Source organism: Equus quagga, chromosome 1 (assembly GCF_021613505.1).
Source record: "Equus quagga isolate Etosha38 chromosome 1, UCLA_HA_Equagga_1.0, whole genome shotgun sequence".
Classification (NCBI taxonomy): Eukaryota; Metazoa; Chordata; class Mammalia; order Perissodactyla; family Equidae; genus Equus; species Equus quagga.
In genome coordinates, this window is record NC_060267.1 from 163509216 (window position 1) to 163530201 (window position 20986).

General features: G+C 42.5%; 1 protein-coding gene across 1 annotated transcript in view; it reads right to left on the minus strand.

Annotated features, from left to right (window-relative positions):
• Positions 1–20986, minus strand: part of PLCL2 (phospholipase C like 2) — a 178319-nt gene that overhangs the window by 22573 nt on the left and 134760 nt on the right. The window contains 1 exon segment of the mRNA XM_046646436.1: positions 18033–18108. Within this exon segment, the coding sequence (XP_046502392.1) occupies positions 18033–18108 (76 nt within the window).

Sequence of the window (20986 nt, forward strand, 5' to 3'; positions counted from 1 at the left end):
GGGTTAGATGTTAAGTAACTTTCTCCCTATTTTCCAAATTATTTCAGCAAAGAAATATTAGCCCAAGGAAAAGGTCCTTATCTTATTAAGAAACTTAAAAACAGTATCTCTGTAAGTCATACCATTCTGTCTAAAGAGCAGAGTGAGTTTTAAAGTAGCTGGTGAAAATTAGATAAGCAAAAATTTTAAGACTAAGTCACTACCTCCATTCACCCTCTACGAAGAAGCCAAGTTGTTTTTGTTTTAAAACCTCTTGTTCTTTAATTTCTGTTGGGGGGAGGGCTTTTAGGAGCTAGAGGAAGGTGAAAAGATTGGGAGCTCCCACTGTGGGGGTGAGGATGGGGCGTTAGCCGGTGCTGGGAAGAGCCCTGGGTGGGCAAGGTGTGAATCTGTGACTGCGGAGGAACAGGCAGATGTGGTGGAGCCCGGGAGACCAGTCAGGAGTCTGGGAGGCTGTTACAGTACTCAAGAGAATTTTAAAAGCACGTGGTCTTGACTGTTAGAGAGTGTGTTAGAATGGTAATGTGACAAGGGATTTGGGGGAGCTTGTAAGAGGATCATGGGGACAGGTTCACAGAGAAGTCAAGAGGAGACAGGAGAGTGGATCTCGAACCTGTGTGCAACAGAATCACTGGAGGTGCACGTTTAAAATGCAGATTCCCTGCCTCTCCCCTGGGACTCTGATCCACAAGGTCTGGCGCGGTCCCAGACATGGATATTTTCAGCAAGCACTCTAGAAGATTTCCATGCAAGAGGGCTACTAGGGGTCACTCAGGAACGCCAGACTTGGAGGATGGGGAGACAGCACCAAGAGACCGAAAGTCATGATGTCGAGCAGTGCTAGAGGGCATTTCAGAAAACCTAAGAACTATGATACTGCCAACTCTGTCTATCCTAAAAAAAGGCAGGATGAAAGGAGGGGAGCAGGCGAGAGAGACAGAGAGAGCAAGAGAAAGGCAGGGAGGCAAGAAAGTCAATACTCTACTTTTTTTTTTTGACAACTGGCCTAGCTCACATATACCAATATTTATTTATTTTGTTCATCTTGGACAAGATTTTTTTCCCATGTTTTCTATTTTCACTTTCATTTAAAAGGATCTAACATGAAACTTAGCCAGGAATATTTACGTGAAGAAGTAATACTGAACTATTACCGAAGATTTCTTTAACATGCGGATTTTTCAGAATAATTTTATTTCTGTAATTAATAGTCAATATACATAATATTGAGATACCAAAAGTCTCATCATTTTGGATAATGAAAGTAATTCTTGATTCTTGAAGTTAACAACACTGATTAGTCAGTCAATAACATTTATTGACCACACATAGATAGCTGTGTTGAGACCTATTAAAACCCATTACTTAACTATGCTGAACATTCTGTAAAAAGCTACAGATTTCTAGAAGCATGGGGAGCTAAGTATGGGAACTAGTGCTTATATTATCAGCTCACTGACAACTCTTTCATAAAAACATCTTTATAATTTTGTTCTGGAACACAATGGCTGAGTGGAGAGCTGTTAGTATAGAAAACAGGGCAACAGTATTAAAATGATGATGTGAGAATACACAGCAGATGCTGCTTTTTAAAATTTGATGTCAAAACAAATTCTGTAGGTGCAATATCAAATTAGGACTTTTGTTCCAGCAAACGCATTATATATGGGAGAATTAGTAAGCACAGAAGGACTTATATTCTAATGTAAAACTTGACAGAATAAATTACGAACTGGTAATTTAAGATTAGATTATTTAATCTTACAAAATAAACTAAAAATAATAAATCAGACAAGTTTAAATTTCTGAAAACCTGAGGAAACCCATCCTGTGTTTTCACTTAAGTGACTAGATAGAAAATGAGAAGACAGTAAATGCCTCCTATGATGGAGTTGATTGCCCCTGCACCTACTGTAAAATTGAAAGCAATTATATTAGAAAGTTACATAACAGGAAGACAGGAGTCCTTTACCGCTTCCTGTGATTGACCTTTGCCGTCCTCGGTGTCCTCACTGGAGTGACAGGAAAGCTGAACTCTATTAAAGAAAGGCTGTGTGCTTAGCTCCCGTCCTCAGCAGACATGGACCACACAGAGCCTGGGATGCAGGGCAGCTGAGCAGCCAGCACGGCCCATCGTGACGTTGGGATGCAGGCGGGGCTCAGGACGCCTGCGCCCCCTACCACTGTGTTCAGAAACAAAACCTGGCCACTTCTGGTGGCTATTGTTCTGTTCAGCTTACAGAGGGTAGTTCTAGCTCCCACCTTCTTATTAACTACACACCATTAACCCCGCTGACATGCGATTATCCCTTTGTAAATATTACACAAAGTATCTGACTTTTTCGCATGTTCCTAGTTTACTAATTATCAATGTGTCTTTTATCTCCCTCTATCTTGCCAATATTTCCACTGGGAAGGGGACTGTTCATTTACAGGGGTGCAGCGCCTAGAAGCAGCCCTCACAACAGGCTTTTAATAATGCCTGTTAAGGGGAGGCTTTATAATTCTCAAAAGAACAAGAAGATGCAGCAGAACTACCGAAATCAGCATCTCCTGGGCAGGTAAACAGAACAGAACACTGCTGCTCTCACCCCTCAGCGAGCGGACACCAGTGAGGGCGGCCCCACGCAGGGCGCTTGGGCACTGTGGGAAGATGCGTACCGCTGCAGCTTGCTGTGGAACCTCCGTTTCTTCAGCTGTGGCATTAGGGGCTGACACGGAGGGTTTCCCAGCTCTAAAATACAACTATTTTTCGTTGATGAATTAAAGGTAAGAAAAACCTACATACTTCTGAAAATAATTAGAATTTTGCTGATCCTGAGAAAATTTCCTTTGGAGGACCATCTGCAGAATCAATATTCAGAAGTTTCTGAATTACAGATTTGAGCTAAGAGAACACGGCTCACGTGGCCCGGGCACTGCCTAGTGGACTCAGGGAGCGGCACCAGGCAGATGCTGGGAGATGCGAGAGGGAGGGGGGTTCTTGATTGTGTTGCTGCTGCTGCTGCTGCTTAGTGACAGAACCCCCACTGCGAAACAATCCTCAGGTTCAGAAATAGAAACCGGGCCGATAACAATGAGGGACTAGAAGCAGGATTGTTTTTCTTTCAAGAACAAGTTCCATTTCCCTGTATGTTTCCAGTATCTTCCAAACACTATGCTAACACACATTCATCATAAATTTGCATATTTTAGAGCCACGTGTAGTTTTTTTACATCTTATTGAAGTTAGTTGTTTAACAAAAATAATTGTATTTTTTCTATTAGTCAGTGTCCCAGATACTAGTCTGATCTAAAGTAAACGGCATTTAACAGCCTCACATACAGCGTGGCCTTGCCCGTGTTTTCTTTAAAGGCGAAATGTCACATTTTGGGGCCACTACTAATGAGGCAGCGGAAGAAAGCAGGATTCCTTGATTGTACTATGACATTGCCACTCAAGTAAGATGAGGTGACAGTTAATTCTGGCCAACGAAATTGAAATCTTTCTAAGTTTTGGTAAATTTCATTTGAAAACCAATACTTAATAGTCCTCTGAGAAGTGTGACATGCTATATAACTGCAAAGCGCTGTAATATTTAACAGTCAAAATACAAAGTGTTTAAAGGCATGCAAGTTTGCAGTCTGTGAACATATTACACGAATCCAATGAAATGCACAGGAAGATGGATCAGATCTTGGGGTGAATGGTGTCCAGAAGGCGGTACACGGCCACGTCTCTTACTAGAGCTGGCTGGGCCTGCTGTGGTTGCTCTTTTGCCAAAAGGACTGTCTTTGAGCCTTGGCTGCTCTGGGCCAAAGAACTACAATTAGGTTCCTCCAACTCCATGGTCTCGAGTTCTGTTACCAGGGAAAAGCTGCGGCTTATTTTTCTCTTGGAACATTCACTAAGGAAAAAATTTGCTCAAATTCCTTTGCGGTAATGAACTTGAGAACTAAGGAAATAAATAGCAGGTCATTAAACAGCACAGAAAGGACAAATGGAAAACCTCTCCTAGGTGATTTCTACAAGAGTTTGGTTCTGTTCTGGTCTAAAGGGAATGGAAGACACAGGCCATGGGTCCATGGTGGGGACAGCACAAATCATTTAGCCTTTCAATTTACAGCTATAATGTTAAATTTTAAAAGTTGGTATGGCCACACAAAAGTGTATTATTTTATTTTTATGTCAAGAACTGTATTTTAAGAAGTTATTGCTTCTTTTGATGTCATCTCTCAAAAATCTAAACAGCTCAGATTTTTTATATTGGTAGGCGTTGGTTTCACATAATTTTCCAATTATTATTTCAAAATATTTTATAACAAATATTTTAAAGGTTTTTTTGAGAGGATTAAAGTTTTATAACAAAAAAAATGAAACGTAATGCTAATAGATTAAGTATCATGTTTTATTAAATTAACATAGGAGTGTACATTTTCCAAGACGATATAACTCAATTAACTAAGGACATTAGTAAAACGGCATATAATGGAGTGTAGTGAAGAGAAATTTCTAATTCTATCAAGTTTCCTGCTTCCCATCACAGATAAGCTTAGAGGAAAACCAAACAGTCATAAAAATTAAATAAAAATTTAAAAATATGTGATACATACAATACTAAGATATGAAAATGAGGCTTTTGCTTCGAAGGAAAGGAGGGCTCAGTCAGAAACATGGCACCATTGCCTCTTTGATTAAAATGAATGCCATTTATTCTTGCCAAACGTGAAGCAGATGACTTTTCAAACATTCTGGTTGAGATTTTCTCTACCAATCTAAATGATATGAATCTAAAATATACCATGCAGTGCACGGCCAAAAATTTTTAGAAGCAAAAATAATTTTAAAAAGTACTCATAAGAGAGACATATTGATCTCAAACTGATATACTTAAAGATTAGGTTTTCAAATGAAAATTTACTTTGTTGTCTAAAAAGTTCTTTTACCACAAACACATCCAGTGCAAAAATATTTTTGTGTTCGCTGAAAAGCACAGCGTAAAATCTTTCAAATGGTGACAAAACAAATATATATTTATAATTTTAATTTATTTCAAATTTCCCAAATTAGGTGTAGTGAGTATTTCCTGAAAGACGGAATTCCATATAACACAGGTTTATGTGGGACCTCATTCAAGAGGTCAGTTTATCATTAGTATGAAAAGTACCTCAATACAACATGGCCTGTGTATATCTTGTGGCATAACCTCAAAGTACCCTGAGAACAAAATATGGATATCTGATCATTTTTACAACTAATTTACCTATAGCACCTGTTAAAACATACAGTCTTTGTAAACTATACACTCTGCCCCAAAACTCTAAGGGTCTGAAGTTTGGGTTTGCCGCTGACACGTGGGTGTTGACACCATAATCCCCATGGAGACATGGAAATGCCTAATTACTTCCATGTAGTTCCAGTTGGTAGTCTCTTTTTCTTGGCCTTCTTCCCAAATAGTCTTGGCATTAACAAGAGCCAAATTATTTTAAGATGGATTTTGAGCTGTTAAGTCCCATTCCACATGAGGTGGAACAGATAAACCAGGTCTCTTAAATATATCCATGAAAGCCAGATGGATGACAAGATGCCTGAGATGCCAAATCCACAGCAGCATGGTTTGTGAATGAATGATATGAAGGAGGTTTTCCCTCCTCTGCCAGCATGCTCCATCTGGGTGAATCCAGGTGAGCTGAAGTTGCATAACTCAAAGTCTTCTGTGGAATCTAATTACCATGCCACCATTCTAAACACTGGCCACGGGACTCACTTGGGGTGGGATCCTATGGGGAATAATGCATTTAGCCAGACCCTCCTTACTTCGTTTCACTAAAAAATAAAGAGGCCTTCTTCACCCGATTATACTCAAAGATTAGTTTTTATACCCAGGACATCTTTGTTTGGATTGCTACTCTTCAGTTGGGTCTTTCCTCTCCACCTCAGTTTGGCATGATCACTGTAACACACCAGGCCCTCGTGACCGGCCCGTCCACGTCTTTCTTCCTTTTTACAGCTCTTATTTTCATTTTTGAATAGATAATACGTCATATGGCTTAACAATTTAAAAAGTAGAAATTGGTATAGAGAAATTATCTTTCCCTTCCCCATCTCCCCTCCCATCAGGCAACTGCTGTTACTCCCTCTTAGGCCTCCTTCCAGAGAGAGTGCCCCGCTCACAAGCACACAGGGCTCTATTCTCCTGCTCCACCTTGTAAAATAAATATTAGCAAATAGCATACACTGTTTGCTTTGCCTTTTAAAACTATATACATATTTTTTTTACCTATATCTATATATGAGATCTTCCTTATATATGTGTATATATGGTGTGTGTGTGTGCACAGGTGAATATACATACACATATATACATTTCTTTATTCTTTTTTATGGCAGCATAATGTTCCATTATTTGTATCTACCATAATGTATTTATCAAGGGCCCTCCTATTGAACATTTAGGTCGTAACATTTAGGCTGTTCTCAATGGTACAAAGAGAATTCCATAAATACGCCTTTCCCCAAGTATGTGGTCATATCTGTAGAATAAACTCTGAAAAAACGGAATTGCGGGTCAAAGTGCATATACTTTTAATTCTGAAATTTACTGCCATTTGGCCTTCCCTAGGTGTGGACCCAATTTACATCCCCCAATAGCGTGACAGTTACCAGTTTCCCCTATATAGTCACCAATCTATCATGACCTGCGTGTGGTAGGACTTTGGCGTCTTTGATACAAATGTTTGGATCTGATGGTTGAAAAATGGCCTCTCCTTGAAATACCTCATTCAGTCAACTTCCAGAAGATGAGCGTTCTCCTTCCACCCGTCCGGCTGCATCTTCGCCCCCGTGCTTGTTCTTCCCCATCTCCCTGACACCTAAACACAAGAGGGCAGGGCTCTGTCTCCTCTACACGGTCTCTTCTTAGATGATCTGTCTCCAACCTTAAGAGACCACCTCTGCGCCTATGGATTCCAAATTCATTACCTCCAGTCTGGACCTCTCTCCTAAACTTTAGACTTGGAAGTCAGCAAGGCACGTCAAACTGACCATGCCCCAAACCAAACCCCTGATCCTCCCTCTCAAAGCCTCTCCTTCGCAGTCCTCCCCACCTCGTAAACAGCACCGTCACCTTTCCAGCCACAAATCCTGCAGTTATACTAACTGCCCTCTTCCTTCCCTCTGACCCCACATCCAATCTGTCAATAAATCCCAATAGCATGACCTTCAGAATATCCAGACTGTAACCCTTTCACATCACTTCCACCCAACCGGGCCAGATCAAGACACAGCTATTGATTGGGCTGGACTGTCGCAAAAGCCTCCTTCCGAATGGTCTTCCAGCATCCGCTCCTGCCCCGTCCCTCTCCGCAGGCTCTCTGACGCAGCCACTCCAGCTCAGACCCCCAGAAAGACCTCCTATCTCACTGAGAGCAGAACCACATCCTCACCATGTCTGGCCGGCCCCTTGTTAACTCTGGCTCCCCTCCCGTTGCTCACGGCACGGCAGCCACCCTGGCCCGCTAGTTCCTCTTCTGACGCAGCAAAGGCTCTCACCTCAAGGCCTCTGCCTCGGTGGCCCTCATCCTGGGAGAATCCTTTCCCAGATATCTGAAAAGCTTGCTCTCCATCTCCAAACACATCTGCACAAAGGTCACCCATTCACCGAGGTCTTTGCTGAGCACTTTATTTAAAAGTGCCACCCTCCACTCCCACCTGGGCGCCCCATCCCCTTCTCTGCCTCATTGTTTCCAAAACACTCATCACTGTCTGATGCACTGTTTTATTTATTTGTTCTTTTGTTCCCTTTCGGTCTCCCACAGCTAGATTTCAGCTTCACGAAGGCAGGGACGTTGACTTTGTGTTCCTAACTGTATTCCTTGTAACCGGAACAGGTTTGCATCTTTTATAATCCAGGCTGAACATCTTTTCATTTCACTGGAGACTCTTTTGAAGCTCCCTTATTGTGAACTGTGTTCATATTCTTTGTAAAGACTACAAACGTTGCAGTTGCTGGCCTTCTCCTTCCTGATTGTAGGAGTTCCTTACATGTTATGGATATTAGCCCTTTCTGATATGCATTGCTAACATTTTTTTTCAGTTCGTAGTGGTTTTTTTTTAAAGATTTTATTTTTTCCTTTTTCTCCCAAAGCCCCCCGGTACATAGTTGTATATTTTTAGTTGTGGGTCCTTCTAGTTGTAGCATGTGGGACGCCACCTCAGCATGGCCTGATGAGTGGTGGTGCAGCGCCATGTCCCTGCCCAGGATTCAAACCAGCAAAACCCCCAGCCAGCAAAGTGGAGCGTGCAAACTTAACCACTTGGCCACGGGGCCGGCCCCTCAGTTTGTAGTTTTTGTTGAGGCTTTGCTTCTGATAGTTTTTGCCACACAGAATTCTTTTCATGCAGTCTAATACGTCAAGGTTTTTGGTTTAAGGCTGTATGAAAGCGTCTGGGTTTGTGCTGTTTCTGTGCCTGCCTCCCCAGCCCCATGTGCTGCTTCCCCCATCTTCGTCTGAACGTCTTTGTCATAGCCACGGTTAGCATTGACCTTACTGCCCTGTGTGGGCTCTTCTCTCTGCCCAGAATTCCGGTCCCCACTTGCCTTGCTCCCTGACAAACCACTTTCTTGACTCAGTTCCTGTTCTAAAATTTGGTTCAACCACCACCCCGGACAGAGTCCATCACAGGGTGTGCTGTCATGGCCACATGGCAGGGCCCTCTCGCTACTGGGTGGAGTACCCCGGGCAGGGGGATCTCCTCATCTGCCTGTCTCCAACCCTTGACCTGGAGCCCAACAGGACAGAAAATGAAGTCCCCAGCTTCTGTCAAACTGAGAGTAAGGACCTAATCAACGTCTAGTGAATAAATGAACAAATAAACGCAGCACTCCATGTTCAGTTCAATTCAACACATATTTACTGGGTGCCAGCTTTGCACCGGGCACTGCTCTTGGCGTTTGGATGTGTTGTGAATAAACAGAGATCCCTGTCCTCAAGGAGTTTGCATTCTAGTTGGGAGAAGACACACAACAAGTGGGAACACAGTAAACTATGTGGTAGGTTAGAAGATGATGACTGCTGTGGGAAAAAGAAAAAGCAGAGCCGGGGATCGGGGGCGCCGGGGTGCTTTCACGCTTAGAGGTTGAAGTAAAACATTCAGTTCTGAACTACAGACTCATAATCACATCCCAGCATTTTCTGTATTTCCTCCCAACCCGTTCTCCTTAGAGAACTCAGCCACCCAAGGGACTCTCCCATTTGGGTGACACCAGTTCCACCTATAGGCCTGACTCCATCCCAGCTTGACTACAGTTGCTTCAACAACTCACCAGTTATTTCCCTTTGACCATCTGCCATGGTCGGAATATTTGCATCCTCCCCAAATTCCTGTGTTGCAATCCTAATGCCAATGTGATGGTATAAGGAGGGGGCCTTGGGAGGTACTTAGGTGATGAGGGTGGGGACTTCACAAATGGGATTAGTGTTCTTGTAGAAGAGACCCCAGAGAGCTCCCCAGCCCCTTCCAGCATGTGAGGACACAGCGAGAAAGCGCTGTCTGTGAACCAGGAAGTGGGCCCTCAGCGGCCACCACACTGAAGCTGCCGGCACCATAATCTCAGACTTCCCAGCCTCCAGAACAGTGAGTGATAAATTTTTGCTGTTTATAAGATGTCCAGTCTGTAGTATCTTGTTAAAGCAGTCTGAATGGACTAAGACAGCATCCTACTGTGATCTCACGCTTCCACACCTGAAACAGCCCTTCACGAAAATCAACTTCCTCCTATTCTAAGTGTCAGGCGTCCACATTCCGTTGCTGGGAGTAGTATGTGAACATGGAGGGCAAAGGAGAGAGATGAGTCAATCAGTGAGTTCCAGGCCTGTTCTGAACTATTTAGTGACCCCACTGCCTATAGCAGTTTCCTAAAGCGTTCACGACGTTGACAGATAAAACCTGAAACAGGGGCTTTCTAACCAAACATTTTTGGGAAATGCTGCCTTAAACTGGGGGATATTTAGCAAGCTAATGTGGACTGAGAATCTCTAAAGCGGAATAAATTGTGTCATGAAGATTTGGTGAAGAAATCCTTTGCCCCAAGGAGCAGGACTAGCATTTCTTGACTCAGGCTTTGGGCAATGTTGGCCTAGAAAATCAACCCCAAATAGTTTACCCTTGAATTAAAAGGCTTCCATCATTTGACCCAACCTGTATTTCCAACCCTAGCTTCTGCTGCTTCCTGAAAGAGACATTTCCTTTTAGCAGGACAACATACCTCATGGGCATGGAAAGCACACCTTGAGAATGAGGCTTCTACGCCCAGCCCGCCTAAAAAGCCCTCCCCTTCTGCTCTGCTCACAGGGAGCCTGCCCTCCCTGCAGCCCCAGCTCAGGGCCCACCTCCTTCCCTACAGGCAGAACCCTCCAGGCTTGCTCCTTTCTTCAAACTTCATTTGTAGCTACTATCTACACCACATGCTTGGTGGGGTTTTATAATTTTCAGTGACAGCAGAGATCTTTCATTATTTTTTTACATCTCCAATAAGCAATTAGTACAACATCTTGCCATTGAACACATTCCACAAACGCATGATTGTGTTTTTCCTCTAATATGTTAACATGTGTAATGACATGTTTTTGACATGCCACTGACTATAATGAAAGAAGGCAGGTTAAAGTTGTTTTAAATTCCTTATTCCTAGAAGAAGATTTATCTCTAAATATTGTTAAAACATTCTTAGAATGCATTTATTCACTTTACCCACTAGAATCCCTTATTCCTATTATATTACAGGATTCGTAGAGCACAGAATTTGAGAGCTGGAAAAGCCTTAGAGATCATCTAGGCTATTCACTTCATTTTAGGATATTTATTAGGTTATATATAGAGAGATATAAAAAACCTTCTGGTATTTGTCTGAGAAAGATGATTTAATTTATTTGAGGACTTGACTTGAATTGTAGTTCTTCTCAGCTTTAATAAACAAGTATAACAGAATAATAATCACAAAAATTTTTATGGGCAAGCCAGAGTTGAAAGCAGCCCAATTCCTCCCCAGCAGAGCACCTGCCGAGAGGACCCTGAGAGTTGCTATTTAAGAGAAAAGTGATGCTTTCGGAGACTCTGTGGGTTTACAAAGGAAGGAGGGAGGAAGAAGGGACAAAAAAACACAGCTCTGGGACTTGCTCACAGGATAAGTACCCCAGGAAGCTCAAGCATCCCCCCCGAATTTCCCTCCCCTTCATTCGCGGCCCTGGGGAAATTTCACCAGTGAAAGCTATATTAGGAAGAAGGAACACACTCCTTGAGAAAGACAACTTGGCTGCCCATTAATCCCTCAAGGCAGCACTCCCTGGAGTCTGAACGGGTCACCTGTCCCTCTGAGGGACAGAGGAAAGAGGCTCAGAGGTGAGCATGAACCCAGGAGGGGCCTTCTCTGCTCCACCCTCTAAAGAGAGGTTCACAAAACCTGACTGTGCTCACTCAAGTGCAAATTCCCGAGCCCCAGCCCCAAAGATGCAAGACTGGGGGTGAAGCAAAGAAAGTGCATTTTAAACAAGCAGCCGCAGGAGGTTCTGACCACACTTAGGAGAAACACTGTTAGGATGACAGTCGATGTGGGCATCTTAAAGCCAGAGGGGTGCCGGATACAGGAGATGTGGGTTGTGGTGAGACAGCGGGTTTCTGGAGACCTGCTGCTTGTTTTGAAGCTTTTGACCTGAGTTGGCCTAGTTGTCACCTTTGTGATCCTTCCCCCCAACCTCCCTTATCAGCCATGGATCCTCAGGGGGAATTAAAGGGAGGAGGGCAAGTTGCCGGCCATTGAAGACCTTGCTACTTCTTGGCTTCCCTTGGCTTCACTAACTGTTACTTAATTAAAGTGCGCAGGAGAGGATCTGGTGATTCAACACCCGTTCTTTAAGGAGAGGAAAGACGTCGAGGGTTCCAAAGGAGTTACGGGAGTCCAACTCAGGTTCGGAGGTCTCACCTTCAGTGGTCACTCTTCACCTTCAAAGTTAGGCATTCACTCTCCCCCTCAAAACCCATGCTGATGGGCTGCATTTTAGGTGTCCTGGACCACTAGATGGGATTACTCAGTTCATCTTGGAATCTTTTTAAGTAACTGCAATCAAGCCATTCCAAAATGGCTGCTTAGGCAACTGATCCTAGGTCGCTGCATTTTAGAACCCATGGGGCCAGCAGAGAGTCATACCATCTAATGTGACTTACAAGAAGGAAGATGAGGCAGGGAGGGGTCAAGAGACTAACCTAACATCACACAGCAAGACATGGTACCGGTGGCACAGAATATGGGTCTCTGGATCCCCACGGAAGAACCTCTTACTGTTCTGTAAAACAGAGCCGAGAAAACATCTTGACACAAACAGACAAACGTCACAGGCTCCCAGGTTTCCTTTTGCAAATATTTTCACATAGCACACTTGGAAAGGAAGTGCTTTCAGGATGAATCCTACAGATGATTTAATGTTTACTGTGTTGGGTAAGACAAGGATGTGAGCAAACCAAGTGATGGATGGTGGCACATTACTTATCTGGTAACCTCGGCTCCTAAGAATGCACCGAGATGCGAGGAGTTTGTAAAATAAGAAAGGTCTCTGAGCAAGCAAATCCAGGCCTTGTAGGTCTGGCCTGGCATTCTGCTTCTTCTCCCCATATGGGAGCGCATCAGGCTCTCATCTGCTGTGAGGTAGCATACATCTACCAATCTCGGTTACAGGGGAGATGCCAACTGCCCAGCAGACTCAAAGCAGCATGTCAGAAAGGAAAAAAACAGAGTGGTGTACAAATAGATGGCCGGGAAATACAGCACAAATTAGCAGTAGGAAGTGAAGGAATGAGAGGAGATGGAATTAAACTATTAACTCTGATCTGAACAGGCAAAGCAAGGCCATCGAGAGTGCAGGTCAAGGATCCTCCAAAACGTAAAGGCTCCTGGAGGAATTGCTGCATTAAACCACAGAATAATAATAATGCCTCTCAAGATGACCCTGAGTCATCAGAATTTCCATTTATTTTCGGCAAACTAAATTTAAGAAAGCAGGGATGTATAGAATCCATCACAGAAAGTTTTCCATTAGGCTGATTAAAATGAAGGGTAATTAAAGCTTTCATTATCTGGACAGTTACCTAATATCCCAGTGTCCTCAGTAACTATACAAGCCTGCCATGCGTGAGAATCCTCAGAGCTTTTAGAAAGAAGCTGCTATTTAAATAGGCCTGGGGTGGGCTGGGTTTTCTCTCATTTAGAGCTTGATCTTCCCTCGTCATTCTGAGACTGCAAAAGCAATTCTCCTGCCAGAAGAGGAACCAGGCTCTCGCCCACCCAGGCACAGACATCATCTCTGCACTGGGCCTGCCCGCAAAGCCAGGGAGGCCGGCAGGGGGCCCGGCAGACCTCAGCTAACTCACCTAACACTGTCCCCAACCTTGTGGGTATGGCTCACGTCTTCTCAGGAAACATCCACAGTCAGGGATTCCCCAAGCAGCTTCCCATCCTTGATTCCTTCCTTCCTTTTTTTTTTTTTTTTTTTAATTTAGTAATTTAAATTAAATTTAGTAGTAATTTAACTTTTATCAGAATTATGTATGCACACAGTTGAAAGAGCCAAATAGTTGTCACCAATTCCCCCTCTCCAGAAGCAGCTACATTCAAACCCTTTAGCTGAATTTGTTTCCTTTTTTAGTATTTATGTCCATATTTCTAAGTAACATGCTTATATTGTTTAATTAGATTTTTTTTTTCAAGCGTTATCTACTGAATTCCCCATATGGGATGAGAATGTTGCTATTTTTAACCTCCCCACTGTCAGGACACAAGCAGGTTCTCGGCCATCTGGGGTCTAATTGCTTCTTAATCCAGGTTTCGGGCAGTTCTTCTCTTTTATCCCCACCTTTACGCCAACTTCCAGAGGCACCAGGTGCCACCATGTTCTGAGCTGGTCGGGGATGGTCTGCAGCGCAAATCAGATGCCCGTCAGCCCCCCGCTCCCGCCGCCAGCTCCAGCTCTCCTCACTCAGCTAAGTCAATTAGCACTTATTCAGCTGGGTTTCAGTTTCCAAAATTTTGTTGCTCCCATTTTCTTTGTCCTTATGGGTTCATGCCTTAAAAAAACAACAGCAACCCTTACTGTCATTTCAATGAGGCTCAGAAGGGAGTGGAGATTAAGTGCAGGTGTTAATTCACCATCTTTGACAGGAAGTATGTCATTGATTTCTTTTTTCCTTTCCAGAGAACAAATTATTTTCCATTTAAAGTCCCCTGATGAAAACACCCAACTCACTGAAGCAGAGCAGCATGGGTTTCCTTCCAGATCCTCCTCCTCGCCTTTAGGAAGCAGATCAATTCAGTGACTAAAAAAGCAATTCAAATGCAAAGACAGGCTGCTGATTTTGGCCATTGAAAGAGAGAAAGAGATAGATATTAGAAAGTGGAAAAGACTGTTTTCCCCTGAAAGAATCTGGCTAATCTTTTATCAACTTTTTAAAAAAGAACTTCTATGAACTTTTATGATGCTTTTCCCTCTGCAGATTCCGTTTCAGCTCCCTTGCAAGTACTCCTTACCAATCACCTCCTTCACTATATCTTGGAAGAACAAGCATTCGTTAGATTCAGGAGCATGTGTGCGTGTCAGCGTATTCGCCTGTGCTCACCGATTTAACACACTCATTCGTGGATGGCCCTGCCATTTATCACTTATCTTTCTCACTCACATGGCAGCCCAGACCCACTCATCCCACATCACTCCTGCACCACCTCACATCCAATCAGTCCCTTCCGCTGGCACTACTGACCTCTGACTGCGAACAAACGCTCCCATACGCCGGCCGGTCCTTCGGCCCCTCTTCCACTTCCTCATCCCAAAGCTGCTGCTGTTCTCCTATGGCACTACTTCCTTGTCTAGCTTCTAACGGAGAACACTCCTTTCTTTCTCAGAATTTCTCTAAACGTCACAGTTTTCTGTATTAACCGGGAAGAAGAGGGGTCCTTCCCCCTTTCCAAGGTCAAGTGTTTCACAACTGTACTTGATTCCTGCCCTCCTCACTTCCTCCAGCCTCAGTCCCTGTCTTATCCGTTAAGGTCTCCTCTTCACCTCTTCACTGGATCTTTCATATTCCTAGGAACACGGTTTTCCTATTAAGATTTCCCTTTAACCCTTCAACCTTCTGTGCTGCCATATTCTCTTAAGAGTGGGCTATGCAGGCTGCCCGAACTGCCCATCGCCTGGTTGTTCCCACTGCCCCCCAGATGCCTCTGGGTCATCTGCCGACTGGGTGGGGCCTCAGGTTCCCAGCCTGCCTTGGCTGGCGGTCTTCACTGCTCAGCACTCCTCTCCTGCCTCACTCCCTCTTCCCAATAACAGTGGCATACACATTTCTACGGCAAAAAAATCAATTACATAGCCAGGAGTCCGAACCTGTCCGCACTGGGCGCACTTGTTAACATGGGCCTGGAGGTGGGAGCATAACTCTTTATTTTCACTTGTTTAAATTAAGGTTTATCTAAGAAGAATATAAATTTGTGTTTAAAAGCTTGAAATACATCTAAAATAGTGCTCTCTCGCAGCACTTTGGTGACCTATATCTTCATTTTGTCACTGCAAGATTAAAGTTGTACAAGCAGCATAACAATTACTTATCAAAGCTAAAATCTTATGCAAACGTTTTTGAGCCCAATACAAATTAGCAATTCTTCCTGTGACTAATGACTATATGCTCTTACGATAACTGTAAACATGAGAAACAAAAGATCAAAGGACTCTAAAATAAGCACTCAGGATAACAGAGAGCTGTGTAGGCGCTCAGCTAACTGTGAAACCAAAAGATGATCGTTACATGCTTTTAAAGGTCTTTAAACCCAGAGCAACACGAACCCAGGGTTATTTTTTTTCCTCCTCCCAGCAAAATCCTTTATAGACAAGGCTCTTCAGCTTTTTGAATACAAGCAAAAACATCCCTTATTGAAATCAAAACAGAACAAGATAAAGCTGCATTATGCTAGAAATTACCAAATTTCATAAACCAATGAAGTTGCAAAGAATTGACAATAACTCAAATTGTTAAATTAATCAACAGTTCTTTTTTTCCTGATAAATGTAGTTTCAAATTCTAATAGTCCCTAATTCTCATAGCAATACATGCATTTAATAGAACCGAATACTTAAAAGTCAGATCACATTTAGTCAGGTAATATTTGAGTGACTGCTTTGTGCAGAGTGTTAGAACAGATGTCAGAGGTAAAATACAGAGAGTAACTCAATATGCAATCCTGGTGCCATAGGATGTTACTATCCTGTCTGGAAGATGGAATACATTAATAAAATACACAGTAACTGAAGAAGCTCTATCAGTTGACCAAACACACGTGCGAAGGGCTAAATAAAATGGTTAGGTAACACAAATCCTGGAATCATAAAGGTCTCCTGGAAGACTGTTGAGACAAAAAGAAGAAAAGTACAGATTGGCAGAGAGGAGCGAGAGAGACGAGAGCGACGGCTTGTGAAAATCTAAGTAGGAACACTCAGGAACTCCGGAAGGGCAGTCCAAGGCCAGGCTGGATGGACACCATCACTTCCTTTCCTTCCTCAGTGCTCCCAGCAGCCTCCCAATCCAGTTCAGCCCATGACAACCCTCTGTACACAGCTATTACGATCATCACCTTAAAGCTCAATCTCTTTGCCATTTTGCTCAAAAACCAATGGCTCCCCTCTGCCTCCCAGGTGAGTTCAGCCTCCTGAGTAACACTCAGTAAGGACTCAGTACATGTGATTGTGTGTGATTACTTTCACATCTCCTGTTTGATTGGAACGTTCTACGAGGCAAAAACCAATCTTGCTTACTTTTTAACATTTTGGTCTGTAACAGCTCTTAAAAGTACCTTATGCATAGTATAAGTTCAAAACGTATTTATTAAATGAACAGATGAGTTAATTAATAAATTTTATAAAGTACTGGCAAGATGGGGGGACCAGTTGGTAGATGACCTTGCATGGGAATTTCGAAGGTTAGCTTTGACTCCACAGACTCTAGTAAGCTACTGATGTTGTACAGGGTGGTGACATGATAAAATGGTGTTTGAAGTAACTTGTTTTAGTTGTGGTTGTAGGGAATATTAGCCCAGAGAGGACTAGACATAGAAAGATCACTTCGCTAATAATATTTTGCTAACAAGATGAGGACTTTTTTCTGATTAGTCACTAATGTGCACATTCCTGCAATAAACACCAAAAAAGAAAATTGTCGCACGTATCCTTGTCTTTAAACTATTTTAAACAAGTTCATTTCTAAGAGATGATTGTTTTTTCAGGCTAGGTAATAGTTATTAGTCTCTTGATTTTAAAGAACAGAAACCTAAGACTTAGAAATTAAGGACAGGTACTCTTATTTATGAATTACAAATATTCTCCATATTAGAATCTTCCAAATTGACACAAACGAAATTTAAAAATTGAAAGAACTCCATTTCATCTAATTACAATGCAGAACACGTGATTTTGTGGTTTTATCACTGCTAACGTTAGTTAGATGGTTGTGTATGTAAGCAGAATTTTATAATCTAGTATAACAATTGGATGTTCAATTAATGAATTCATCAGCATTTGAAAATGCCAGTGCATTTTGAAGTGTCAAGAGGTTGTAACTGGTGCCCATTTTCCTTTCTAAGAACTCATTCCTTCTCGGCTCAAGCCACCCTTTTCCTACCATGAGCTAGAGTGTCACGGGCGACGAGGGGAGTTTGGCGGCACAGGAAACACCGAGCAAAGAGATGGGTGCAGAGGTTCTCAGTCTTGCTGCTCATCAGAAACACCTGGGACATGAATTCTTAGGCCACACCCCAGACCGATGTCAATATATTTTAAATGCTCCGCCGAGCTGAGTTTGTTATTCAGGATTGAGAACCAGTGAACTGGCATTTTCTTTAGCCATGGAAAAATAATTTTTATATCTGATTTTCTTGATATAGTATCAAAAAGATGAAATATTTAGAGGCAAAATATATGATGCTACTAATTTTAAAGAAAAGAAACAAGCTCGCACTTACCTGCCTTCTGACAATGTACAATCTTTTCGTACACAGCATCTGCATTTTCAATCAACGCCTTGAGGGACTGGATCATCTGCAAAGGGAACATCCAGACACGAGATGACACCTGACAACTGGACACCAGCCTACACACGTGCACCGGGCTCTTCCCCTAAAAACAGGCTGAGGTGATGAGGCAAAAACGCTCTTTTATCTGACTTTCCACTACTTAAGTTCAAAAGTATATGTGAAAAATGATAAAATCATGCATCTCCCTGTAATGGTTTACACAAGGCTGTGAGTATGCTGTTTCCAGTGGAGTCAGGCTTGTACAACACTGAATTTGAACCTTGAACCAGCACCGAACTGAGTTCGTTTCAGTGTGAAAACCTTCAAATAAATATGTGTTACACATCTGGTCTGTGTTTTAAATCATAAACACATTATGACATTTCGGTTATTCATTTTAACAAAATCTTGAACTTCTTCGTCTTATAGAAAGCTCCAACATCTACACACCTTACCATTTCAGCCGAAATGCCTTCATGTGAAAATTGGTTTAAAACTTACAATGAGGATTAAAAAACAGCATTTATTTGATACATCACTAAGGATAACACTCAAACTAGCATTTTTAATGTTCCTATCAAGGATTTTAAAACATTCTATTTTGAGTTCTTGTTCTAAATTGCATGTGCTTGTTTTAAGAGCCAAGCTTGAACAAGAAAAAGGATCAGGGCACAGCTGATCAATTATTTTACTCACCAAAATGTCAGGAAAAGATCTATCTGAAGTAATATTTTTGGCTCTAAAATCACTATGAAAATGGGATAACCAGATTCAGCTCTCATGACTCATATGGTACATTATGATGCTTGTCCTAAATGTAGATTCTAACTTTCTGTATTTAAACATCCAAATATTTTGCATTATGATATTACTCATCTATTTTACATGACCCTTCTATTTTAAATAACACCAATCTATCATTCTCCATTCCTTTAAATTCCGCTTTGTTTTTCTTTACAGCATTTATCACTAACTGTCATGGTAATTATTTTATAAAAACTAAATATACGTAGGTTGAATTTTTTTGTATAACTCAAAGAACACCATATTTTGATCAGTTATATTAAGTAAAGCCTAATCAACATGCCTCTTAAGAAGTGCACCAGTCTTAAAGTGAGTCTCACAGCATTTATCACCTTCCACTGTTCTCAGAAGAGTATAGTAAACACCGAGAGGTTTGAAGGCCACAGCAGGTGTTCACTGAAGTCTTCATTCATGATTCATGGCAGGTCTACTATAGGCAGACCCTGAGGAGGAACTGGGGACACAGTGACCTACAGAATACAGCCCTTCTCTTCAAGAAGTCCATAGCCTAGCGGCAGAGCTTGCACAACGAAATTCAGTATTTGCACATTCATTCTTCAAGATCTGAGTCATTCCTGTAGATTAAAATACTCTATTTTACAGCTTGACATATTGAACAGGCAGTGATAAAAATGAATCGTTAAGAACTTGATTATACTGATATAAAGTCATTTGTACCATTACATAATTTGCATACTAAAAAGGTTCATAGCGTCATCAGTAACCTTTTTCAGTTTTGATGTCAAGCCAAATGAGAGATATGAAGCAAGGACTTATTCAAGCAAGGATGGTGGTTGTCACAGCTCAGTATCAAAGAATTGGCCATCAGTGCCTCCATCATTCAAACAGCAAAAAGGAAAAAAAAAACCACACAGGCAATGAAATGAACCTGGTCACGAAGCAAATGGGCAGGACAGGGGCAATACCAGAAGGCATGTAGGAGAACAAAACAGTGGCATTGAGCACAAGCTCACACACATAGACAACCAGCAGGGGAGAGGAAAGGCGGTCAAACAGATTCACACTAGGGGTGGTGTGGGGGAGAAAAAGCACAGATTTCCATGGGTTCAAATCCTGGCTCTGCTGTTCATTAGCTTTCTCATCTAGGACAAAATATTGAATGTCATGGAGTCATAACTTCCTACCTGTACAATGAGTTTAATAAAAGACAGTACCCTTGTAATGTTGTGCAGATTAAATGAAAGGATACTTGTGACTGTCACAATGAAAACACTTGCAAATGGACGGTGTCACAGCTCACTCCCCATTTATTCAGGGGGCCTGGCAGAGCATTTTCTGGTAGCCCAAAATAAGCTGAATGAGTATGGTTTCCTTTCATATGTTCACTGGCAATGTTTCAAACACCCAGTACTAATTTTAGTCTTACTTGGAAAGCCTGGTGTGATGAAGATCAGAGAAACAACAAAATGCATTGCTATTCTTAGAAGCATCTTCCAGCTTAAAAGTGTCAACAAAGGTTAGTTATGCACCTTCCAGCTGTAAAATACATGCAAGGCTTAAGAAATGCATATCCACCCCCAGGGTCTGGAGAGGGACACTCCCCTGCCTCCTGTGCTCTGTAATCCTGGGAGGATCAACCCTGTGTTCTTGGGACAATCATCTACTGAGAACCCCCTAAGTGTGGGACCCTGAGCTAAGTGCTGAGAGGGAATAAAGAACAGTTGCTGACCCAGGACCATGAGTAAACAATAATCACAATAAAACATGGCTTTGCCATTATAGCCCACATGCTATCAGGTGTGACCAAGTTAAATACTCCTAAGCCATGGCAGGTTGGTGGGATATTTAATGGTGGGGTACTGGTGGTGTCACGGCATCCACGTCGATGCTCCATTTGTGGCTTGGGCTTTGATATGAAAGTTCTTCTCCCAACAATGGGAGTGAATACACACCCCCTCGCTTATGAGCAGTGGATAAAATATGAAGGTGGCTAATACACCAGGGTGGAGAACACAAACAGAGTGACAGCCATTCCCAGCAGGTGTGGAGGTACACAGCAGCAGGTATTTGCAGACTGTAGCAGAGGGGAGTTCGGAGGGCACCAGCCTAGGAGAAGGTAGGCACACAGTAAACAACCA